Source organism: Corvus cornix, chromosome 4 (assembly GCF_000738735.6).
Source record: "Corvus cornix cornix isolate S_Up_H32 chromosome 4, ASM73873v5, whole genome shotgun sequence".
Taxonomy (NCBI): Eukaryota; Metazoa; Chordata; class Aves; order Passeriformes; family Corvidae; genus Corvus; species Corvus cornix.
Window position 1 is genome coordinate 36,887,740 of NC_046334.1, and position 23,921 is coordinate 36,911,660.

General features: G+C 35.9%; 1 protein-coding gene across 3 annotated transcripts in view; it reads right to left on the bottom strand.

The window, feature by feature from the left end:
• The window catches only part of GLRA3 (glycine receptor alpha 3), an 89,754-nt gene that overhangs the window by 46,660 nt on the left and 19,173 nt on the right, over positions 1 to 23,921 (bottom strand). For 2 of the 3 annotated variants that reach the window (XM_010401457.3, XM_010401455.3), the window contains exons 2-3: positions 20,573 to 20,700; positions 15,274 to 15,341 (exon numbers count right to left, since the gene is read on the bottom strand). In XM_010401457.3, the coding sequence (XP_010399759.2) occupies positions 15,274 to 15,341; positions 20,573 to 20,700 (196 nt within the window). The remainder of the gene's footprint in view (positions 1 to 15,273; positions 15,342 to 20,572; positions 20,701 to 23,921) is intronic. The other variant, XM_010401456.3, reaches the window with a different exon arrangement.

Here is a 23,921-nt window from a genome sequence, read left to right on the forward strand (position 1 = left end):
GAATCCATGGAGAGGCTGAGAGCAGCTGCAGTACTGTACCTCTCCCTCAGTAAGAAGTAACTTTGTGAATTTTCTAGAACCACCTGATCCCTTCCTCAGACAGCAATGTCTTCATGGATGAGCCTCAGGAGAAAGCCTTCTTCTTGCAATTTTTGTTTCTAATTATGTTTCCGATTCTTGCCATTTTGGTATATGAGGAAAATAATTCAGTTCCATGCACAAACAGATGAACTATGGAGAACTTTCCTGTCTGTTTCTGCCCAAAGTTAGTTGGCTAAACACTTTGAAGGTGATGAGGATCTCTAGATTTCAGCCCTTGAAGGCTGAGGATGAGCAGTAAGGCCTGTTCAGTTCCTGGATAAAAGCTCTAATCCTAGTCTAGTTTGAAAATTGTAGGTGCTCCTGCTCCCTCCACTAAGTAGGACAGACCAGATGCTTGGAAGTTTAGGTGAGGACTAACTTGCCTCTGATCTCAGGAAGATTTAAGAAATTATTTGAGTTATTCAGAAAAGACTGTTGATGGATTTGGATGAACAGCTCCTCTGAGCAGCAGAATTTAAGGTGTGCATTAATGCTTTTAATACTTCTTTGTGGTTTTTTTTTCTTTTTTTTTTTCCTAACTTAATATTTTGGGATTTTAGTTTGCTTTTGTTTGTTTCTCATACATTTCAGAACTACTAGATATCCCAGTGGGTGTCCTGTGAATAGTTTGGTTAAAGCTTTATTTCAGTTTTGCCTAATTCATTTCAGAGTTTGACTCCAATATCTATCCATCAGTACTCATATTGAAGTCAATAGAACTAGAACTCACTTGGCAAAGAGCTGGCTAAAACTATTACTTCAGCATTGCTACCTGTAATGTCAGACCTCTCAGACTTCCTTACAAAATTAAAATTCAGAGTCCAGCAAATAAATTTACACACTACTTCTGCACCAAGCGCTCTTCCTGGGTGTGCCATCTGCTTTCATAACCTTGGATTCTGAAGTGGTATGGCTTCTGTTAGTGTTCTGGCTGGCACAGATGAATGCTTCTTGCTTTATTTTCTTCTGGGATGAGTAATACCTCATTTTCCATCACTACAAATAATAGAGGATGAGAGCCGTTCTGCAACTACTACAGTTCTATCTTTGCCTTAGAGAAAGTATTGGGTCATTTACAGGATGCTTATTAGCACAGAGCTATCAGTCTTTGTCATTCAACCCACAGCTAAAAGAAGAATATAGACACTAGTTTCTGAGAGAACTCCTTCATTTTTGCCTTATTTACTCCCTTGTCTTTTTTACTAAACATTCTAAATCAGTTGAATTCAGCAATGTGCTACAATATCTACTTATTTTCCATATGTGTTATGGCTAAAACATTGCAAATGGACAGGTTTAGTTCATTTTAGTGTTCAGTTATTTTGCTGAGTTTATTATCAGTAGCAATACTGGATTTTAGTTTCTGTGCTCACATATAATGATCAAAAGTCAAAGGTAGCTAATATCTAGGATGCTTATTCTTAAAAAGATTCATTATAGTACTGACATACTGTATAATAATGTTTGTCATAGTGCCTACTGCATGTCATAGAATATTTGTTAATTAAAGATTGAATATACTACTTCCATATTTAATGGAAGTTGTGTGTTTCCAACTCCTAATGCATTACACTAAAATCACATTTAGCAACTCGTTCAGCGTAATTGCTTTTTTTAAGCTTTAGCTCAGGGGCTTTTAAAATGTTTGCACTTTCAAGCAGTAGTATAAGGGATTAGATGAAAAAGGACATGACAATTACATGAACAAATAACATACACTAAGCCTCTGTTTTCATTTGGTCCTTTCCATGTTCTTGGCTGACAAAAGATTCTGGGTTTTTTTCTGCAAACAAATTATGTGTCCCTAAAGAAGTTTTTGCTCTAACAGCAGAGGGAACTTCTTCCTAAGTGAAAACTTAGATTTTTCTGAGATTATTCATTTGTTCACATGAATTTTTGGTGCTAGATGTTCCATTTTGTTATTAATGAATTTTATGTTAGCACTTATATGACTGGTTTCAATATGTGACCGAATGGGCTAATTTTATAAATCTTTACTGAAGACATGTATTTGAAATCATCCTCTGTTTCATCTCCTCAGGCAAATAAAACCAAATTAGATCAAGTACAGTTTTGGGAATTCCATATTAAATTACCCTGCTGCCTTCCTTGTGTTGGTAGATAATATGACATTGTCTAGAATAGGGTAAATAAGGTAAAATATAAGGTAAAATATAAGGTAAAGGTAAACCAGGTCAAGTCCAGAAGCAGAGCCTGCTAACTCCCATAGTCCAAACACTTGCTGAAGTGGGCTCTGAGAAGGCATACATTTCTAACTTTAGACAAACTTGATCAGATATGAGTTGACCTTAAATTTATTGATATGCATGAAATGCACCAAGAGGTCTATCAGGAAAATCATATTGTTTTGGTGGTTTTACAATGATGCCATCATAACACATTAAATTTTATTTGTCCTTGAACTGTATCCATAATGACGAGAAAGGGAACAATTTGTTTGTCTACCCAAAAACATCCTCTAGTGGCATTTGAAAAGCCCTAAAATATTCTTCCTTTTGACTGCTGGTTTAGAAAGATGCACATCTCCTGCAATCCTGTGATATGTCTACCTTCCTAGATAACTCAGGGACTCTTAGGGACTATTAAGGCCACACTAAATGCACTCAGGCAATTAAATAAACCTTTAAGAGACACAAACTCCATTCAGTATCGATTTACTAACCTGTTCCTTTCATGAAGAAGTTAACTTTGTGAACAAGTACACGTGGGTCTAGATGAGTAGTAAGGGAGAAGGAAGAAATGTCAAGTTTTTGGGCTTCGACTAGGTCCGTGATGAAAGAGGTAGAAGTAAAGGTTACTCATTGAAAAGCCAATCCTAACCTTATTTTAAAATACCTCAAATACTGTAGTTTGTAATACTACAGTAATACCAGAACAGTAGTCACAGGCACAAATCATAAACATTTTCCCTACACTTTGCTAATCTGGGAAACAGTCTTGTTACCTTGTAAGGCCTAGTATAAATATTTAAAAATTGAAGTAAAGCTATCCAAAATTAATAATTAACCAGTATAAAATATAAATATATACATTGAAAACTGTTATATTTGTATATAGTATATATTTTATATATATAACACACATTAAAAAGACATGCAAATTTTGTATTTAATATATTCAGTTTTCTGAAACTTTAGAGCAGCTGCATTCACAAAAATAAGGAAAAATATATTGCAATCAAGGGAACTAATAATGGCTGACTAGAAACATCAAATTTTCAGTGTTCTATCCCTTCAATCTTACCAGGAGTTAAGCAGATAAACTCTTATTCAATATAAATCTTTTAAAAGAAGATATAGGAACGAAAAAGAAGATTGTAAGAGATCCCACATATTGTAGCTTACAATGTTTGTAGATGGAAAGCAGACTAGAAATCTTCTTTAACTAATCCTGTTACGCTAATAAATTAGCTTGCATATGTTCCTATACATTTATGTTTTGAAAATCCATTAAGTGAAAAAGAAATCTAGTGACTGAAAGAGCAGGCAATGTAAAGACTGCTTATTTTTTAAAGCAAGGGAATAAATTCAGATTCCCCAGGAGTGCTTTTGAAGATTATTGTTTTGTCATCAAAAACAGGTAAAGAAGAAATAGAGAGTACCTACTTTTTCTCAGTTATGTGTGTGCAATACATTTGTTTTTCATTCACCTTCAATATCTTCATGGCTGCGACAAAGTTTTAGGTCAGTATCTATTCACACTGCCTCAGTTTCCAATGAGAAATGACTTGAGGAGGTGGCTGCCTGTTTCTTTTTTTTTTTTTTGGGAAAGAAAGATGTGGGATTAAATTTGCTCCTAGGCAAAATTAAATTTTAAGCCTAGAGGCCTGCAAGTTGGGACATTTCTGAACTGTGGAGAAGGCTTGTTTAGCTGGGGTAAAGTTAATTTACTTCACAGTGGCTGGTACACAGCAATATTTTGATTTGTGCTGAACACAGGGTTGATAACATAGAGGTGTTTTGCTGTTATTGCTGAGCAATGCTTTAACAGAGCCAAAGAGGTACTTGCTTTATTTCCTTTTCCAACTGTTGTGCGGGTGAAGAGACTGGGGGTGCATGGGAAATTGGGAAGAGACAGAGCTGGGACAGCTAATACTCACTGACCAAGGGGATATACCATACCATATGGCACCATGCTCAGTATCTATATGGGGGGGGAGGAAGGGGGAGGAGGGCAAGAAGGAGGAGGGGATGTTTGAGTTATGGCATTTTTCCTCCCAAGTAACTGTAATGTGTGATGGAGTCCTGCTTTCCTGGGAATGCCTGAACACCTGCCTGCCCATGGGTAGCAGTGAATTAATTCCTTGTTTAGCTTTGCTTCTGTGCACAGTTTTTGCTTTCCCTATTAAACTGTCTTTATCTCAGCCCATGAGTTTTCTTCCTTTTACCCTTCCAATTCTCTCCCCAATCCCACTGGTGGGGGAATGAGCGAGCGGCTGTGGGGTACTTGTTTGCCGGCTGGGGTTAACTCATGACAGGAGGGATTTTTGTTTGCTTTGCAGTGCTTTTCAGCCCTGGATGAAATTGTAGAGAAATTCAAAGCCTCTGCAAGCTGGAGCACTAGAGGCAGAGGAGCAGAGAAGCCTGTGAATTTGGATTACCTGCAATTTGGAGAGAGGGAGGAAGGTGTTAATCTGTAGATCTCTGTCTAGAGACACCTGTCTGATGAATCTAAACAGCAGATTAGCAGATTAGCACTTCATAAAATGGTTAACTAGGTGAAGAGACAAATGGAAGTGTTTAGGAGCGAGAGAAGACAGAACCCAATTTCTGTGCTGAAGGAGATGGCTGCTGCTGCTGAGGTCTGCATAATAAATCTAAGATTCTGAAGTCATAAGGGTTATTTTCTGCAGTTGAAGAAATCAAACTATCTGAAAGATGCTGAGTTTTATTATTGTGTAAATTGGTATTAGCATCTAGAAGGATTTAGAGGGGAAAAAAAAAGAGGTCTGACACTTGATATAATGGCAGTAATGACATAGGGAGTGGCATGTCAGTATAAAATGCATATCAGACCACTCCTTGCTGTGATCATACTGACTTTTAAAGAAAATTAAAGCTTGATTCACAGACTCATAATACTTCTTGTTCTGCTAGCTGTTAATGGCCATAATTGATAGCATGCTGTGTATTGTCTAAGGAAAAGGAAAAATACTATGTAAAAACCAGATCCTTACAAGCTCTTTTGATAAATTGTGTAATTTTACTGTTTAATTTTAAAGTACTATAAGATTTCAACTTTTTTTTAAAGATCTATCTTTGCACTACAGGTATGATGTATAAAAAGTCTGAGTGTACAGCTCTTTCATGATGAGTGATTACTTTGGCTACTGTAATTAAAAATGCACACCCAGAGTATGCACATCCAGAGTGCATGAAGTACCAAGTATTCAGAATAGCATGAAGACATGAGAGGAGAACAGAGTTTTTAAATTATGCTAAAATAACTGAAACTTATTCAAGGCAAGAATATCAAGGTTATGTAGAATGTTTGTACTGGGAACTTTTCCAGTGCATATTTACTAGGCTCAAGAACAGAAATTAGGAACAAAGGTGGCAATCTGAAAATCTTTTATTTTCTTAATTCAGGTTCATTCAACAGCTGTTCTGAAGTCCACCGTAGCTTTTGTTCCTGTAAACAGAGTTAGCGAATTGCAGGTTCATGCAAAACCCAGGGAGACAGGCTATAGTCTTTCAGTGATAGATGGGGATTTAGGGACTTAACTCCTATTAGTGTTAATGGGAGTTAAGGACAAAATCCACATATATCATGGTGAGATTAATTTCCATTGCTTAAATATACATCATGAGGCAGCTACACTAAAGATATTTTTAAAAGTATTTCTTTTGACCTAGTCCTTTAACTATTTTTTTATAATGTTTTTACACTGGTAGCTGTGTTCTTATAATTTTAGGAAACATCACAAGTGTTACATAATCATAACCTCAAGGGACTTCATCTTGGATGATTGCAACAAAATAAGAAACTTCACAAACAGCATACCTTATATGGTGTGAACAGAGCTATTTAGTGATGCCACAATCTTATTTTCACAGATACTGAGATTTCCTACTATAGTGACTGAGTAGAACTCAGCTTGCAAATTAGTTACTTCCACAGTTTTTTCTGGATAATGCTGCAATTGTTACACCAGGACATAGATTTTTAGGAACAGCCTACCTGATAACGGCCTTCAAATAGATTGAAAAGACTATTATAATAATGTGGACGTAAGTAGGAAGATGCTGGAAGGGATGGAAAAAATGCCACATTATTTCATAGTGCAGTGCTGTACAAGTAATGGTTTTCCCTTTAAGTGAGAAAGAGCGATCAGAGGAAGAGGAGTCAATGTAAGCAAACATAGATAAGGGGAAATAAGAGGTGTGAACTGTTCCCCAGCTTTGCTAGAAGATTAGATGACTGTAGGTAAACAAAGGATGTAAAAATTTAACTAAAGGCTAAGTCTCCCTTGGAATGAGAAGATAAAGGTTCTGCAAGAACCTTTGCTAAAGTTGTAAAGAAACCATTTGGGTTTTAGGAAGCATTAGAACAGGTGATGAGTAGCATTTAAAGCAGCATTGTATGCAGTCGAAAGGGCTTGAGCTGATGATATAGGAGGTCATTTCAGGTCTTCTGTAGCTAATAATTGCAGTAAGTGGCTATGGGGAAGTAGAAAGCTTTGTGTCTATAAAATGAGCTGTTTGGCTTTTTGTGTTGTACAAAGCGTTTTGCAAATTCTTTAAGAATGCTTGTTAAAATGGACCAGAAAGAAGGATACATTTGTATGTCTGGATGAGCTGACTATAACACCTGTCCTGGTAAATATTTATCTAGTTTAGATAAACCAGAACAATTACTTCTAGCTTAGAGTACTAAGGCAACTGTAGGTCTGGATTCAGCCTTTTCTTCAAATGAGGTAAAAAATATTTGGAGCTAGGCTTCCCTTAATGTAAACAAGATTTAAGAAAATGTCACCCAGCACACAAACCTTAAGGCTACTGCTGCTACCATTTCCCTAGACCTAAGAAACAATATCTGACTAATGGTTTATAAAATGTTTTCAGGACTTTTTTATACCTGAAGTTGGTACAAATAGTTGTATACCTTATTTGACATTTCTTCCAGGACCAGGAAGTCAAAGCATAAAATACTGTATGCATTTGATAGTAGTATAGAGAGATTTTTTGGATGCCCAGCTCGAATGAGTAGCTACAGTCACTCAGCTTTCACAGGGCCTGAGGTACTGGAATATTTTCCATGTTTTGTGTGACAGCGGGGACAATAAACTGTTGGTTGTGCTTCAGGAAGAATTTTGGAGATTTTACTTAACATTTAACATTTTGTTGTTGCTGTTTTTTATGAATGGAAAACATTTGTGATTTATATATTGGCAAAGAGTACCAAAGTGTTTAAGCTTCATCTCTCAGTCTTTTGTGAAGCTGAATGACAAAAACCTGCTAAAACTCAGCAAGTGAAGGCTATCGTTGGTTTTAACTGCAATTTTCTTCAACTAATTTGACTGGTAGGTATGAAACTGCACCTTCAGGCACCACAACAATATGATCAGCATAGAGCATTGTGCCTTAAAATGAGAAAATGTGTTGTCATCTCCACCTGCAGCTTTTCTACATGAGCTCAGAGTGCTTGTCTTCTGCATGTGCCATAGTCTAGAAACACTGTTCTTTCATGTGAGAAAACTTGAGAGATTACCTTTTGTCTTCTGGCAATAAGTAATAAAAGTTACATCTGGAAATCTTGACAGCACCACAAAGGTCTGAAATAAGTCATAAATTACCCGTATAGGTGGTTATTTAGATCCAGATGACATGTTTATATTACTAGGGAATGTTAAATGGAACCTGTTAAATGGTCATTATTTTTGTTTTATTCTCCATATTACATTAAGACATCATTGAATTCCAGCTCCAAGTTCTAGAAAACATTAGAGAATTTTACTGTGACTCAGTAAAACCAAGCCTTACAGAGGTAAATACACAAAATATTCCGATTCATCTTCCAAAAAATCTGGAAACAAATTATGGGTCTCAACCACACAAATGAATCCAGATTACAAATCAAAACAAATGAAATGGGAATTTTAGTACTTCATTGTGGAAACTTTCTGGTATATTATGTTTCTAAACTCTGCATTAAAGGCGGTTTCACAAAATGACCACACCTTTATTCTGTTTATGCCCATTACATGGCCGCTGTCACTGAAAACTGTCAGTTTGAGCTTCTGCTTTACTGTAGATACATTATCTTTTCAGGACTATGACTCGTTCCTCCACAGAATATAGTCCTTTTCAATTCTTGGTTCATTTTTAAATTTCCATTTATACTGCAAATGCACACTAACAACTGAGTCAGATTCTCTTCCACAGTTCTTTCACCTAAAGCTATTGAAAATGTCCAAAACTTTTTAAAGGAGTTTTTCATTATTACAGTATCACTTATGCTAAACTTCACAATTAGTTCTGAGATGCTGACTGCATGAAATAATTTATAATTTCCCTTTATAAAGGAAGTTTCAATTCTTCATAAATCATTGAAAGAATATCTAGAAAGGTCTAGAAACCAAATCTTGGTATTTTTTCTTTTTTTTTTTTTCCCTCAGACACATGCACTCTGTTATAAGGTAAATTTGACTATAGAGCTTTCAGAAGAATTTGGCCTTAGGATGCTATGAAAAATAAACCTGAGACTTAGTCTTGATTTGGTTTGTTGGTGTTTTACAGCTACAAACAAGAAAGGTTAACCTAACACTGAATAAGACAAGATTGCTTGTTCATTTTTTTATGGATGTGTCTATTCATAGTTTATATTTCTGGTTTTTGGTATATCCATGTTGAATGAACTGGCTTTTAAACAGGAAATATGTGGAAACCACCCTTGTAACTGAGCCTTTTATTAAAATAGCATAAACACAGTCAATTAACCAAGGATTGAACACTACTGCTCCCTAATCACTCACTGGAGAGTTGCTTCTGAAAACAGTTTAAAATCCACTGCCTTGAGGGGCCAGGAAAAGAAGTCTGCTACCAGCTTCTGTAAAGGCCATCAACTCCAGCAAAGGCAAAGCTTCTGGTGAGTTTTAAAAATCAATTTAATCACCCATTTTTGCTAGTCCAGACCAAACATGAGTCTGAACTCTTTTCTTCAGTGCAGAGCTCATTTGCTGCCCAGACTCTGGAAATTTGGTTCTGGAATTCTCCAATCCAAACAGTCTATTTTTTTCTTTTCTGAATAATTTATAAATCATCAGAGAAATCCAAAAGGAAAAATTTATATTTCCTTTACTTTTTCAGTGTCATAAAAGGAGCCTAAAAGGCTGGAGTTATTTCCTGAGAAAAAAATTAAGTAGAGGTGCCAGGGAAGAATAACGGAATATTCACATTTTATAACACAGAAAGAGGTTAGGAAAAGGTACAGAATAGTACAAGCATTCTCATAAGCTTCAGAGAGGCCAGTAGATAAATAGAGTGATGTCATTTGTCCTCCCTTCTGACTTGTGTAAGGACGATTTTCAGTGTTAATAGGAAAAGAGATTTCCCTAGAATTGGAATTTCAGCCACTGGCACTTGATAACCATGGTGTGTTTTCACCTGTACCAGCCTCTTCCATGCATAGCATCACTCAGCCTATCCATCTGCTGCACTGTCACAGTTTATCAGCAAATCAGGTCCTTGGCTCTCATGTTTCTGTGCACAGCTTCAAATTGATCTTATTCTTAACAGGCACCTGAAAACACCTCCTCAACACCCGTAAGTGCTGTGCAATACAAAACATCACCCTTGATCCTCTGTTGCATGCAGTTGGTGTCATGTCACATTTTGCAACTTGGTGAGACATCTGGGACACGGCTGCACTGCCTTTATTGTATTTTCTTGTTCTCTCTACTTCATTATGCTGTTGTAAAACTAGCCAGCATTTTACCTGCTATCTTCCACCACACAGCATCTGAATTCCAAGATTCCCTTCTGAAAAGCTATCCTAGACTAAAAGTTTCAGAGCAGAAGTGTACAAAAAAATGTTTTCTATTGCTGCTTGGAAAGCCAATGTGAATAGGAATTACTTTTTAAATTTTAAAAAAAATGATGCTATTTGTTTGCTAATTCATATCTTGTATATATAGAAATGTGTTTTTCCAAACATAGTTTGGTTGCATCCTATAGACTTTCTTTATAATATGGAATAGATGCTGTATCTCATAAGGGTGATATGATCTCTCTGCTTAGAATGCAGGTTCAGCAGCAGGATTTGCCTGGATTAGTCTGGACATGTAACAAACTGGACAGTTGTAGACCCACTAGAATTTGTAAAACCTCTGTCTACTCCTGACTCTGTGACCCAGGATCAGGGTGCCTGAGGCCAGTGTATGAAAAATAAAGGACATTATATAATCTGCCTTCCAAACTTGCACACGAACAATCAATTTTTCTGTGTCTTGATAGATGGGAGTTGATTGTCAAACAGGGGAAAAAATGGATTTTTTTTCAATTTTGAAACTGTAAAGTGGCCATTATTGAGAGGCCTCACTTTCACTCATCTGAGACACAAAGTATAGGTGTTTCTTCCTGACACTTCAGTATTAACACTTTTCTATGTATTGGAAAGATTTTTTCAGTGTATTTTCAGTAAAGAAAGGCATATATTTCCTTGTATTTGAGACAATAGACTAATTGATTAATTTGAGGAAAAATATTTGGTGAAACTCTTCAGCATTAAGGTTTGTAATGTGTACAAGGGAACATTTCTTCCAAGCACTCTATTGAAAGACAACCTAGAATAGGTACAATAGAACAAAATCAGAAATGCTTATTGAAGAAAGATGAAGATAAAGAAATTAAAGAGCTGTGGCTCATGAAAGGACAGTAATTATGGTGACTTAAAAATGAGTTAGTGTGGTTTAAAAGCACATTTTATTCGTAAATGCAAGATAATCTCATTTGGGAGGGATGTACAGAAAGATCAATATCATGCCTCCTATCAACATTCAGTTCTTTTCAGACTGAATCAAGAAATACCCCTGAGCAAAAACATGGTAAGGCTGAATATGAGACATATGATTTTCAATGTGTTAGTTGTCTGCACTGTTGTTATTTGCCATCATGTCTCTCTGTGAGCATCCTCTTCAATGCACTTTGAGCACATGAATTATGCTAAATATATTAACCCACACTGAGTAAAAATTGCTGTAAATCTGTGCTAAGGTCAGTGTTGTACCTGACCTTTAAAACTCAGAAAGCCTTGACAGTTTATCAGTCACATTTCCTAGAATAAAAGCAGATATTTTGGTATGGCCTACTATGTACTCAATAGCCTAATTGTTTTGTGTATTCAGTATTCTGACTTTGAACGTTTGCTGCTGAAAATATTGGCACTGAGATTATTCTAACCCTGTATGTCTGAATAATCTTTTTTTTTTGTTGGCAATTGCCAATAATATATATGAAGCTGCTCTTAGTGATCACAAAATCTTTTAGCCTTAGGAGATACAGTGCGAATACAAGCCGAGCACAGTTTGAGCTACAAAAAAACTCTCTAAGGAACCTTTCAGGGTATTGTGATAAAAGCTGAAATTTAAGTTCCATTGAAATTAAGTTCCACTGAAATTTAAGTTCCACACAGCAAGAAAACTATTTTCTTTCCTGGAGGATATGGTTCCCATATTGCCAATATGTATTTAACTTACATGACCAAGCAATCCAACTGATTTGTCAGATTTTTAAGGTTCTGTGTGCTGAGGTACATTACTATTTATCTCAAATGAAAAACTTCACATGTTAGTTTGTGTTAATTATGTCATGTTAATTTCATATAGTGAAATAATAATTTTATTTTGGTCTTCCACAATTTTTTAATCTTTTATTCTTCCATATTTCTAAATCCTTATGTGTAAAAGCTGAGAATAATAGCAACATGTAAAATATGAAAGACTGGTCCTAGGTTTTCCATTATATGTGTGAAGCAAAAAGAGTTTTACTTGTCTAGAAGATGAGTGTGAAGTCCTTACTTTGTGAATATCATTGAGACATGCACAGATCTAGTGCTACCATTCAGTTTGATAACAGAAAAATTGGTGAGGCAATTGCACCAATGATGCCAGTGATAAAAGATTATTTAAGCGAGTTTTTAATTATGTAGTTTACTTTTTTTCCTGCCTTCTCAGAGCATACATGACATAAATTAAATTGCTCATATGATCCCTTAACATCACCTAGGTTCAACTAGAATCACAGCTTCCTAGCAAGAGGTGGCATTCTTTTCCTTGCTGTGAACCACCTGATTTTTATTTTGAGAAAAGGAAAGAGAATATGAAATAACTGGAACCAGGAAGGAAGGAAGGAAGGAAGGAAGGAAGGAAGGAAGGAAAAGAAAGAAAAACAGTCTACAGGGTTGACAAGCTGTAAGCCAAATTATGCTACTTTTTGGTTTGCTGCCTCTCCTGAGCAGTTAGATCAGCGTAGATGAATTTAAGAGAATGTGCTTGCCCAAGAGACACACGCTGTCGTTCCCATCGCACGCTGCCACACTCCTCATCCTTACTGAGAGCTAGTCAGCCCAGCAATGTGAAGTTGGCCGCCGGGTTACTTTGCAAGCAACGCGGGTTTTTTTAACCCCTTCTTTTCCCGCCTGTTTACTCTGTTATGCGCAGCCGAGGCAGCAGAGGGAGCTCAAAGATTTTGGTCATCGGCGAGAGACCCGGGGAGGCCCGGACAGAGACGGACACTGCCAAGGGCAATTGCAGCGACAGCGAAGGACAGGGCTCGATGTATTCGGACTTCTTTAAAGCTCATAGCTTAGATGCATGTCCCATTAGCAGCTGGCACTTTTAAATACAGGGTACCAGTGGCCAGGTTTTATTTTGAACTTGTTGCTAACTTAACCTGTTCCATTTACAGTTTGGAAAAAGAGGTATTTATTAAGAATATAAAAATTCTTTTTGAGTCTAAAAAGTTGTTCTAATGAGTTGCTCTATGCTTAAAGACATATAACAGATATTAAGACATAGGTAACTGAATTTTAAGGACTACAGTAAATTCAACTGATAAAACAGCGATAATTGAAGAAATACTGAACTGCAGTGAACTGACTTTTGTTAAACCGTGCAGAAATTCAGTTTGTGAAATAATGCAAGATGGTTTTCATTTTCATTTAAAGGTATAAAGATTTTCATGTGTTTTAGAAGTTCACCGTCAGTGTTGTGGAGAAGTAAAGCTAATAAACCACACAACTGAAAGTCCTATCTAGACAAAAGCATTTGTACTTCTGCAAAGACTTGAGTCTCTGAGAGGTCATCAGCTGCTGACAGTAAGTAGAAGTCTGTTGTGAACTATATCAGTAAATACATTATTAACAAAACACAAGCATCATGAAGGTCAAGGTTGTGCAAAAGTGTCCAGTTTTTGAATGCATAAAAACAAGAGAATTAAAAACCTTGTGGTTCTGACCAGGTTTAGTATTTTCTGTAACATACTACACTACCTGGAACTATTTGTTACAGACCAGGTCATCGCCTATCTTGACTGTTTCAATTTGCTTTTGAGATAACACACAGCAGAATGCATTTTCATTATAAAATAGAAATATTGTACCAACTTAACTAAGTTGCACCGAAAGAAAATGCTTATAACTCTCTGGTTTTAGAGAGAAAATACACTTGAGATGTGAACTCGGTCATCTTCTTCCCAAACTCAGGACAATTTTGTAAGTGTTAACAACTCCAGTTTTATATATATCCTTTATACAGAAATTCAGTGGCTGGGTCTTTGTGCTTTACTGACCTTGTGGTCTGTCTCCTCTTTTGGACCAGATTCATTCACCCAGACATTAGAAAGTAGCTGTGGAACACTATTCTAATCATGTGGGTATTGCTTAATCCTCCGATTGAACCTGAATAAATCTCTCTGGATGCCATGTCAATCTGTTTGGGATTTGCAATCTGGAAAGGCCCCCAAATACAAATTAAAGTCATTTTCTATCTGGAAAAAAAAATCATCTACCTCTCTCAGTAACATCTACTACTGTGTTCCAAGGGAGGTAAAGAACAGGCAATTGTTAATACCACTTGGAGATAGGGGGCTATAAATATTTGACGATATGAATTTTTCTTATTGTTTTGCTAACTACAGGTCCTTGGTTATGTTATGGTTTATTAGTAAGTTTTTTGTTTGTTTGTGTTGTTGGTTTTTTTAAATATATCAATTATCTTTAGTGTGTGTTCTGGCATTCCAAGTACATATGCTGACCCCTGAAATTGTTGGGATTTCAGAGTATTTCCCATATTTGGATCTTACCATGTCCTGCAGTTATTCTGTCATCTCTGTATTTTAACCCTTTCTGCCCCCAAATTACTATGTAACTGTTTTCAAAGAGGTATTTTTCCCTTTCTTCAAAAAATGTGAAGCACTTGTAGAGAGAGAAAGAATGCCAATATCTCCCCTCACTAGATTTTAATGATTATATCTGTGCTCCAAGTTACTAGCATATGTCTCACCTTTCAATGTGGTTATCCTGGGTGTTTTTGTCAATTCACAGTTCAATATCTAGTTTTGCTATCTTTAGACTCAGATGTTTTTTCCTTATTTTGTTAAAATCTCATCTTTTTGTACTGCATCATCTGCCCTTCTTTACTAGACAAATTTTAAGTGTATGTACAAAAGCATGCAATACACTTCTATTTGCTCCAATTTTTATATACCAGTTCAAAGTTTTAATCATTCTATTATTTCAATGCAATACCTCTATGGAAGAAGGACTTTTAAAATAAAGTATACATCTCCGTAGGCACTGTATAGGATGAAATTATAAAATATTATTAACAAAGTGACTTAATGAATTGCCATTTTTGAGGTTAGAAAGGTGGAACATTATAGAAACTAATATCTATCTAATAATTATTTCATTGCAACTGTCAAATAAAACTTACAGAGAAATAAAAAAACCTCTTCAACCCTTGGCTTTACTTTTCCTTGTTTGTGATGGTATAATGATGTCATTTCTGTTAGAAAAAATCAATTGCTAAGTTAGACATTCTCACTTTCTATTCTTAGAAGTGGATTTCCTTCTTTGTTTAGTTCCAAGTGAAGAGAAGCCCTAGCTAGCTTTAGAACTGATAGAACATATTTAATTTGAACTTCAAACATTGACTAAGTTAAAATATCTTACCATGGTTGTCTCTGCAATGGATCCAAAGCTGTTTATAAATATGTTGCATGTGACATTAACTGGAGGACCTGCAAAAGAGAAAAAAACCACCAGTCCCTGTTCCAGAATTATTGCTTATTGGTTGACTATTCAATATAGACCATTCAGAAACAATATTTACTGACTTTTGAAGAAATAATGCTACATTCAAACTTATTTAATGCATGATTAAATCGAATGGTTTCTAATAATTTTCCTTTTGATTTTTCTCAAAAATCAATTTTTTTTTTTAATCTGGCCAGGTTAGGAATTAAAAAAACCCACAGCAACAAAGTTCAGTGTAAACCTACACACATGCTTCTGTATAAAAAAGAAAAAATCAACATCTCATTTGAAATAGTTAGTAAAAGTACTGTATGTGTATTTCAGTGAGAATGCATGTCACTTCTCACAACAATTAGGGGAAAAGTGACTTTCTTCACTCAAGGCAGCTTCTACCTTCAATGTTATCTGTCATCAGTAGGAAAAGAAATGCATTGTTGCTCCTCTTATCTCTGCTGCTTAGAGGAAAATAATTTAGATTCTATTCCCATTTCTCTTAATTTCACAAAGTGTTTAAGAGTCCATTTATAACTGAAATCTTTGTTACCGTGGGTCCTCAGTCAACTGTTGTTTTGTCTTATCTTGCATTGTGAAGTATCAGTAGTGGCAGAGCAGTCGTTATGATAACTGAACAATGAATTGCCTCTTCATGAAAAAGGGTTTAAATTATTTTCTAGAAGTGTCTTTAAAATTGTCATTGTGGAAAAGCATGCTAATTTTTTCCATTATTCCTCATCAAATTCAGTCTGTGTCCAATAGAAACAAGGTTTTTCCATCACAAGGTTTTTTTGTTACCTTCCTACAACTCAATATTCTTATATCAATAAACCAGTTCAGCACTGGAGAACCTGGATTCTTTTTGCAGCTGTAAGCAGTCTAACAATGAGAGATCTATATCTGGAATCTGAGGACTGGTCTTATAAACCTTTATGTAATATCTCTTTTAGCATCACTGAAGAAAGAAACTGCTCTCCCACTACTGGTGGTTTGAAAATAGCAAAATCTAACATGATCAATAAATTTCACGTTAAATACTTGAAGAATCAGAATGTCCATTAAAAATTGTGCCAATATGACAGAACTTGGAAAATCCAGCTTGCTTTCCTGACAGCAAAAATTGTTTTGAAGTGCTGTACAGCAATTGCAACAGAACACTTCTACATGTACTTCAGCCTTTGCAATACACAAGACTACACCTATGGAGCAGAATTCTCAGGTAAGGAGGTAACACTTGCAGCCACTTTGGTACTCAGTTAGAGTTTTTGAGCATATCCAGTACTTCTGAGAATTCAGTAACAGTTTTACATGCTCAGCTCCTGAAAAGGATCAAGGGAAAAAGGAAAAGCAGGGAAGATGAATGAAGGCAGAGTCACTAAACACTGTCAGGGAGAAAATTGTATTTCTTGCCCATGTTAGTTAATTTGTTTGCAAGGCAGTTTTTCTTCCAAACACTTCCATGTTGTAGTATTTGCCATCATTTCAAATTTGATGTGATATTATCTTGTTTAAAATGCTTTAAAGTACAAGTTTGCTATATCAACATAGTTGCTTTTATTAAGAAAAAAAGCTCTGAATCGCTACAGTGCTGATGCCTAATTTCAAATTACAATAATATAGTTAACAGCTAGTTAAAAGGAGCACAAAAGTAGACGCTAAAAGTAGCTTGTAAATGTTTTAGAGTTAACTCAAAGACACTGTGCTGAGAGTAAAAATGAACTTCCCAAAACACGGTCAAAAAGAATCACGAATGAGAAGCTGTAAAAGCTGGAAGTCATATTCAAACACAGGAATTCAGGCAAGTTGAACATAGATTAAAGAGAGGCAGAAAAGAAATAGAGCTAAAACTCACTACAGACAGAAAAGCTAACAATGATCCCTATCTACAAGGTGTTAAAAATAGAATCCTGCCAAGATCTGAAAGCTGAAAGAAGATGATTAAGCTACAAAAGTATCCATGAAAGTGAAGAAGGTCAGAGCAGAAAAACCAAATGAAGTCTTTATAGCAGCATTTGTCTCCAATTGCTGGCTGTGTCAAATACTAGAGCCATTCTGCTGGAATTTTGTATGAGGACTGCAGAAGACATTTCAGACTAAGTGAACAGGAACAAACTGACAGGCTGAGGTGATATAAATCCAGAAATTATAAAAATCTTTGCAAAATGGTAGAAATACAATTCACTGTGCGTCAGCTATCACCTGTGTCAGTTTTGTAATCAGTGGAAACGTGTGCTATGTACAGCAAGTATAACTTGAATTAAAAAAAACCCCAGACTTCAGGTATGATGGTGGATGGCATGAACATGAACTCTGTCCCTGTAAACCTTACCTCTGTACCAGCCAAACTGGTAGAAATAATGAGAACTTTTATAATGAAGAGATATAGATTAATATTATATATAGATACATCATATAGATTACTATATTTATATATTAGGGAGAAAGATGTCAAAAAGTCAAAAAGGATCAAAAATTCTATGACAAGCTTCCACAAAAAACTAGCTTAAGTAGAACATGACCCTTCACATTGGAAAAGGTATACAGCAGGGTGCAATCTGTAAGCATACAAATTTTTAAAGATCAAAAGGAAGTAATCCTTCTCCATTTCTCAGTATGTCAAGTGTTAATAAAATCAGTAAAATAATCACCAAATTTAAAGCAAACAAAAAAATTACACTTTTTAATATTCCAAAACACAAAGGTTTTATTGCCAGAAAATATTTAAAAGGCCAAAACAGCTTCCAGAAGGGATCAGGAGAACATATGTAACTAAATTTTTTTTTTTTTTCAGTTAAATCCTGGCTTTCAAAGTTTCTAAACTGATGATTGTTGAATAATGTTTGCCAATAGCAGGGCAAGTAACACTTTGCATTTTCCTATATAAATGGCCAAATTTTTACCTTAATATTTAAATTTTTTACACCTAGGTTACGTAATTGTGTTCAAATTTGAAAGGCAATGAAGTATTTTCATATTTGCAGGAATGGATATAGTTTGCAATGTGAACTCTGAGTAAGAGAAGCCCCTTGCTATAGGTTTGATATAACATTAAAAAAAAAAAAATTGCAACTGGAACAAAGCTTTTACAATAATTCTCAATTTGCTGTTGTATTCCATAGCTGAATAAATACCATGTCTTCTCTATTATATCTGTTGAACAAGAACTGACATACAGATATAGCTGAGCACATAGACAAAAATACATAATTTTGTCCTCTTGACCAAGATTAATTATGACTAAAATTGGTAGTTAAAAATCTTGTCTGCATAAGAATTTTACTGGAACAAAAAATGATTTAAAATGAATGTCTGAGTCATCTTATTAGGGCTTATCCTCTTTCTTTGAAACTATCATCAGTTTAATACCTCAAAAAGGCGTTAATCCCCAGCACTTGTTCTAGGAGTAATAAAACTAACCAAAAAGTGGCAAAGTCACTTAAGGAGATATACTTAGTGGTAGGTCTGAGTCATTCTGGGCAGATCTGTTGAAACCTCATAGTTGTCCAGAAGATTTCGAATGTGCACTTTTTGAAAATGAACAACATCAAATTAGGTTTTATCTCTTTAAGTTTCGATGGTTACAAAACAAGGCTCTAAATCCTTTGAATGATACTTTCAAGAAGTACTGCATTGAATTTTGTAATCTCTAAACCATGTGCCTATTCTTCACTGTAGCCTCATGAGAAGATTGTGATTGGATGCTGTCCATGACAAACTATAAAATTAAATCCCCAAATCATATAGAGATGTGTTTGAAATTCCAGTGCACGTTTATAATTTCCTGAGAAATATCAGCACCACTAACTTAAAAAAAACCAAAACATTTCCAGCTGCAGTAAATCCTGGGTAATAAGTTTATATATACACAACCAACTGTTTATGGTTTGCTGATGAGGAAGTAATCTGACAAATCTCTTACATGGTCCTTATGAATCAGACTGGGCAAACTCTGGTAAAACCAGCACATAGCAGTGGCTTTAGAGTCAAAACCACTTAAGTTTCTGGAACTTGGAGATGTCAAAAACCTATAACATTTCTTGCTGAATAAGAATTAAGATGGAAAGGCAGTGACAGATGACTTAGAGGAGAAAGCACTGCCAGCTTGAAGGAATATTTTTGTAGTAAACATGGAGTAAAGCCTTACAGTGAAACGTTAGAGCTAAGAGAATCTCTTGCACTCAGGAAGATAGGCGTAGGAGAAAACAATTAAGGTAAAGTAAGAATAATATAATTTTTAATCATAGTAGGTTTATTATTTAAAAATATTTTTTATATTCTGGGTAATTTATAGACCGATACCTTGTTTAAAGCCTCAGTAACAGAGGTAAATATGGTTCCACTATAATATTGCAACTCCTTGTTTTCAAAAGAAAGAATAGTCAAATTTACCTAAACTTCCCAGATTGCAAAAGTTAGAATGGATGGCATTTGTCTGTATGATACTTTGCATATTCATATAAAAATATGGTTTATGTAATCCTTCATTAAATACTCTAACATGCCTGAGTCTGGATAATATTTTTCATACTAAGACCCTCAGAAGACTTAATCATTCCATTTGCAAACTTTGCTGTTTCAGTCTTTTTTGAATCTGCTTTGTCTTGACTGAATCTCCTTTGTGATAAGTGCATAAAAGGCACATGCCAAGAGACAATTCCAGGTATTGAGAATTTGCAATTTCAGTGCAGAACTGGGCACAGGGAAAAGAATAAGAGGAATGATGGTCCTTTTGGCATTTCAGGGAACAAATGTGAGGAATATAATTTGGTGGTAGAATTGGTAACTAAGATAAGCTGTTTTGAGTTTGATGGTCATGTCATTAACACACTCTTTAGAACCAGACAGATATGAAGATTCGGCCGATCTTTCACAGAACTTGCTTTCCAGAGCGTTTCACACTATGACAACCCAAGGTGGGAATTTGAATCCATCAGTAACCATTTCAGGAAAGAAAAGAAACCAACAAATGGTATTAGACAACCCGAATGTAATGACAAGCTATGTTTATGAAAGGCCTGCAACTGGGCAGCTGTGAAAGTGGCAGGGGAAAAATGTATTGCTACAGAAATGAACAGCCATACACCCAAAAGAAAGGCAAGAGAAGGCACTTTTTTTTTTTCAGTGAATGTACTTTCTAGTTTTCATATTTGTTTCAGAAATTGCATTTGTTGAGCAGTAATACTGACATACTGAAAACCTGAAAGTTTAGTTTTGAAATTACCTTTGAAATTTGGTCTGATCCTCGCATCATAGCCTGACATCCTGCCCATCAGCTTATCCAGGAAATCGGATGGCGACATTGGCATGCTACGAGATCTTGCACTGTCTGTTTCCTTTGTGGCTACCAAGCTAACAGCAAGGAAAAACAAACAAAGAAACAAACAAACAAAAATTTGTTACAAGTTTTGTTAGCGAAACTTTGATTTTATTTAGCAAATCATAGTTCATTTTTGTAGGAACAGGAAAACAGGAAAGCTAAGACAGTCTTTCAAGCTAGTTAATGCTTCAAAAACAGTAGTAGCAAAGAAATTGAAAGAGTAAGCTCTTTCTATATCTGTCATTTAATATGTAAATTTTATTCTGCTGTGCTGCACAGTTATATGTTACTTCTTCCATAGATCTTCTGAAGATTAATAACACTTACAGTAATCGATATCATTATCACAGAGTTAAATGTCATCTACAGAAATAGCTGTGTACATGAAATGTCACATTTTGGAGTCTGAGACTGATCTATTTGAACTGGGTGTGCTGTGATAGAAGCCTGGATCAGAAAAAAGAATACTAAGGGTCTTGATTAGAATAGCACTACTATCACCAATTTTGGGTTTATGTTGATATGTAACCATAATAAAACAGATCACTGTCTTGGCAGGTGGTATTCTTTAACATTGTCTTACAGTTTCATTTTCTGTTAAAACAAAGGTGACTGCTACAGTGGGAAAAAAAAAAACAACCTGTAGTGGTTTGGTCCAAAATACTCATTACTGTTTATCTTCTGTGAGATAAGAATTAGGAGAAATGCAAAGCAGGCACCAAACTTGAAAGAATATAAAGAAGTTTATTAACAGACCTAAAAGAGGGAAAAAAAAATTATACCACCTTCAGAACTCTCCTCCTCCCCCCACTGTCCTCCCTTCTTCCACTGACAATGTAAAAAGACAACCCTTAAGATGTTCAGTCTGTTTACCACTTCCATAATAACCTTGTTGAGTCCATTTAGGAAGAGGAGTCTCTCTGCCTGTGTGTGAGTCCTTTCCCCCGACTTGCAGCTTTTCCCGCAACTGCTTTCGAGGGTCCGCTCTTGAAGTTTTTTGGGGTACAATTTTAAGGTTGAGCCGTTCAGAAAGAAAAACAGAAGCCTTCTCCTTCCCTGGGAGCAAAGGGTCTTCCTCATCTTCATCGTTAGGACTATCTCTGGGAGCATCTCTAGGGACTGAGGTTTCTCCTTTCCCGTTTGGAGCCAAAGTCCTCATCTGGTCCATCTCTCCCTGTCCAAACTTCTCATGAAATTACAGCTGCGTCAGCATCTGCCAATCTCAGCGCAGGTGCTTTTGCTTACGAGTTGAACACTCCACCCCCCATATCTTCATTAAATGACAACAGGATACTCTGATATATCATAGCTTCACAACAGAATTTCAGCTTTAAGCATCTCCTCTCTCTCTTCCCTCAGGTTTTCAGCTCTTCAAAGCAATAAAAGGATTAATCTCACCTTGGCCTTGCAGCTTTGCAGTTGGGATGTTGAATTTTTCTTATCGCAGTGGAGAGGGGGAGAGCTGAGCCGCTCCGGCTGCCCACGGCAAGGCAGTGGGGGGGGTTCCACGGCTGGAACAGGTCCATCGGCTCCAGGGTGGCCATGGCCCAGCCTGGCCTGGCCCAAGCAGGGCCTGGGCTGGCCCCGCTGGCCCCCACACGGGGCCCGCAGCCACCTGTGCCAGTGCTGGAAACGAGAGAGAGCTTGGAGGGGGAGTTTGCCTATTCTTAAATGTGGATCACAGAGGCGGTCACAACTTTAAGTGGCTTAGAGGATTGTCCATATTCAAACTGGCCAGCTGATAGGTTCTATCAGTTCCCAGAGGAAACTGTAAGCACCCCTTAGCAAGGACATCCCTTCCAGGACTATGCTTGCTAACCTATGACACAACCTTAACAACTTACTGAAGAAACTACATTAGGACAATCTTTTCTTCTCAGGGCCACATGACAAATGCCATCTCCTATAGCTTCCTCTTCACATGCATACAAAACTCCCACTGACATTCTAAAGCGTGTTCTGCACATGCTAAGAGAGCAGAGTAGTGGCGCTGTGATCAGCCTTGGGACCCAAAGAACAAGTCTTGTTGTGGAACAACTCTTACTTGAGTGCTATCTAACACACTGGACAAAACAATACAGTCAGAGAATATATAAATTTTGAGTAACATTGCAATACACAGTACAACTGAAATAATTTGTGGCTTTTGGAGTCTCAAAAAAGACAAAGAGCTTAGCACATTTGTGCTAAATTCAAGTCAAAAATCTGCTATAGAAGGACTTAAATCTCTTTTACTTACCCAATTCATTGTCTCCATGTCAATTCACTCTTTTAGAAGTGCTTAAATATGCTTTTGTTTAGATGTAAACACAGGGAATAATGTAAAGCCTTTAGGAATTTTCTGACTCATAAAAAACCTATGCTAAATTTTGCTTCTTAACAATGGATGGCATATCAAAATGGAAAAATTCCATACAGGTATATATGTATGCAGAGGCCATGTGGAGTGCAGACTGAGAAAATGTAATTTCTCTCTTTTCGAGACTCTGTTACTCAGCTCATTAAAAGTTACACTTTTATAGAAACTTCCATTTAGAAGTTGTGTTAAAATTTTTGTCTTCAAGTTTGAAATTTGGATTTATTATCTTAAATAAAAAAATATTTCATATTAGTCCTTGAGAGTTACAAATTTGGGCACACATAGAATATGAACATAGAAGCCTCTAGAAGGCTATGGTTTGCTCACATTTAAATTAAAAATGGAAATGAAGTCTTTTAATTGTAATATTGAATCAGAAAGTTAAATTTGATCCTTGAGTTTATTTGCTTAGCTAGTGTTTATTCTATTCCATCTGTAAGTTGATCTGTATATTCTTAAATTGTTCATAAATTGTTAAATTGTTGGACATTTCCAAATTGTTTTGAATATTTTGGTATCTGTTTCAGTAAAGATGTTTCTTTACTCTCCTTCAATAGCTAACCTAGTTCTTTATTTCTTCCCGTAGCTGCAGAATGTACTTCCCTTTCTGAGAAAGTAAGTATTCAACATATTCTTTTTATAGTTCAGTTTGAAATTATCCTATTGCTATAATTTTCATTATCAATCATTCTGAATGGATCTGATTCATCACATTATTACAACTTGTAGCAATTCATGTTTCTGTAAAACATTGCAAATGTTTATAAAGCAAATAAAATACAAAAATCCAATTACCCTTTGCTGGGTATTATCTACTTGGAAAGCAGGAGAATCAAGTTACACTTAGTATACATGCCTTAAACACTTAGATTTCTTTCTAGTAGTCTTCTATCA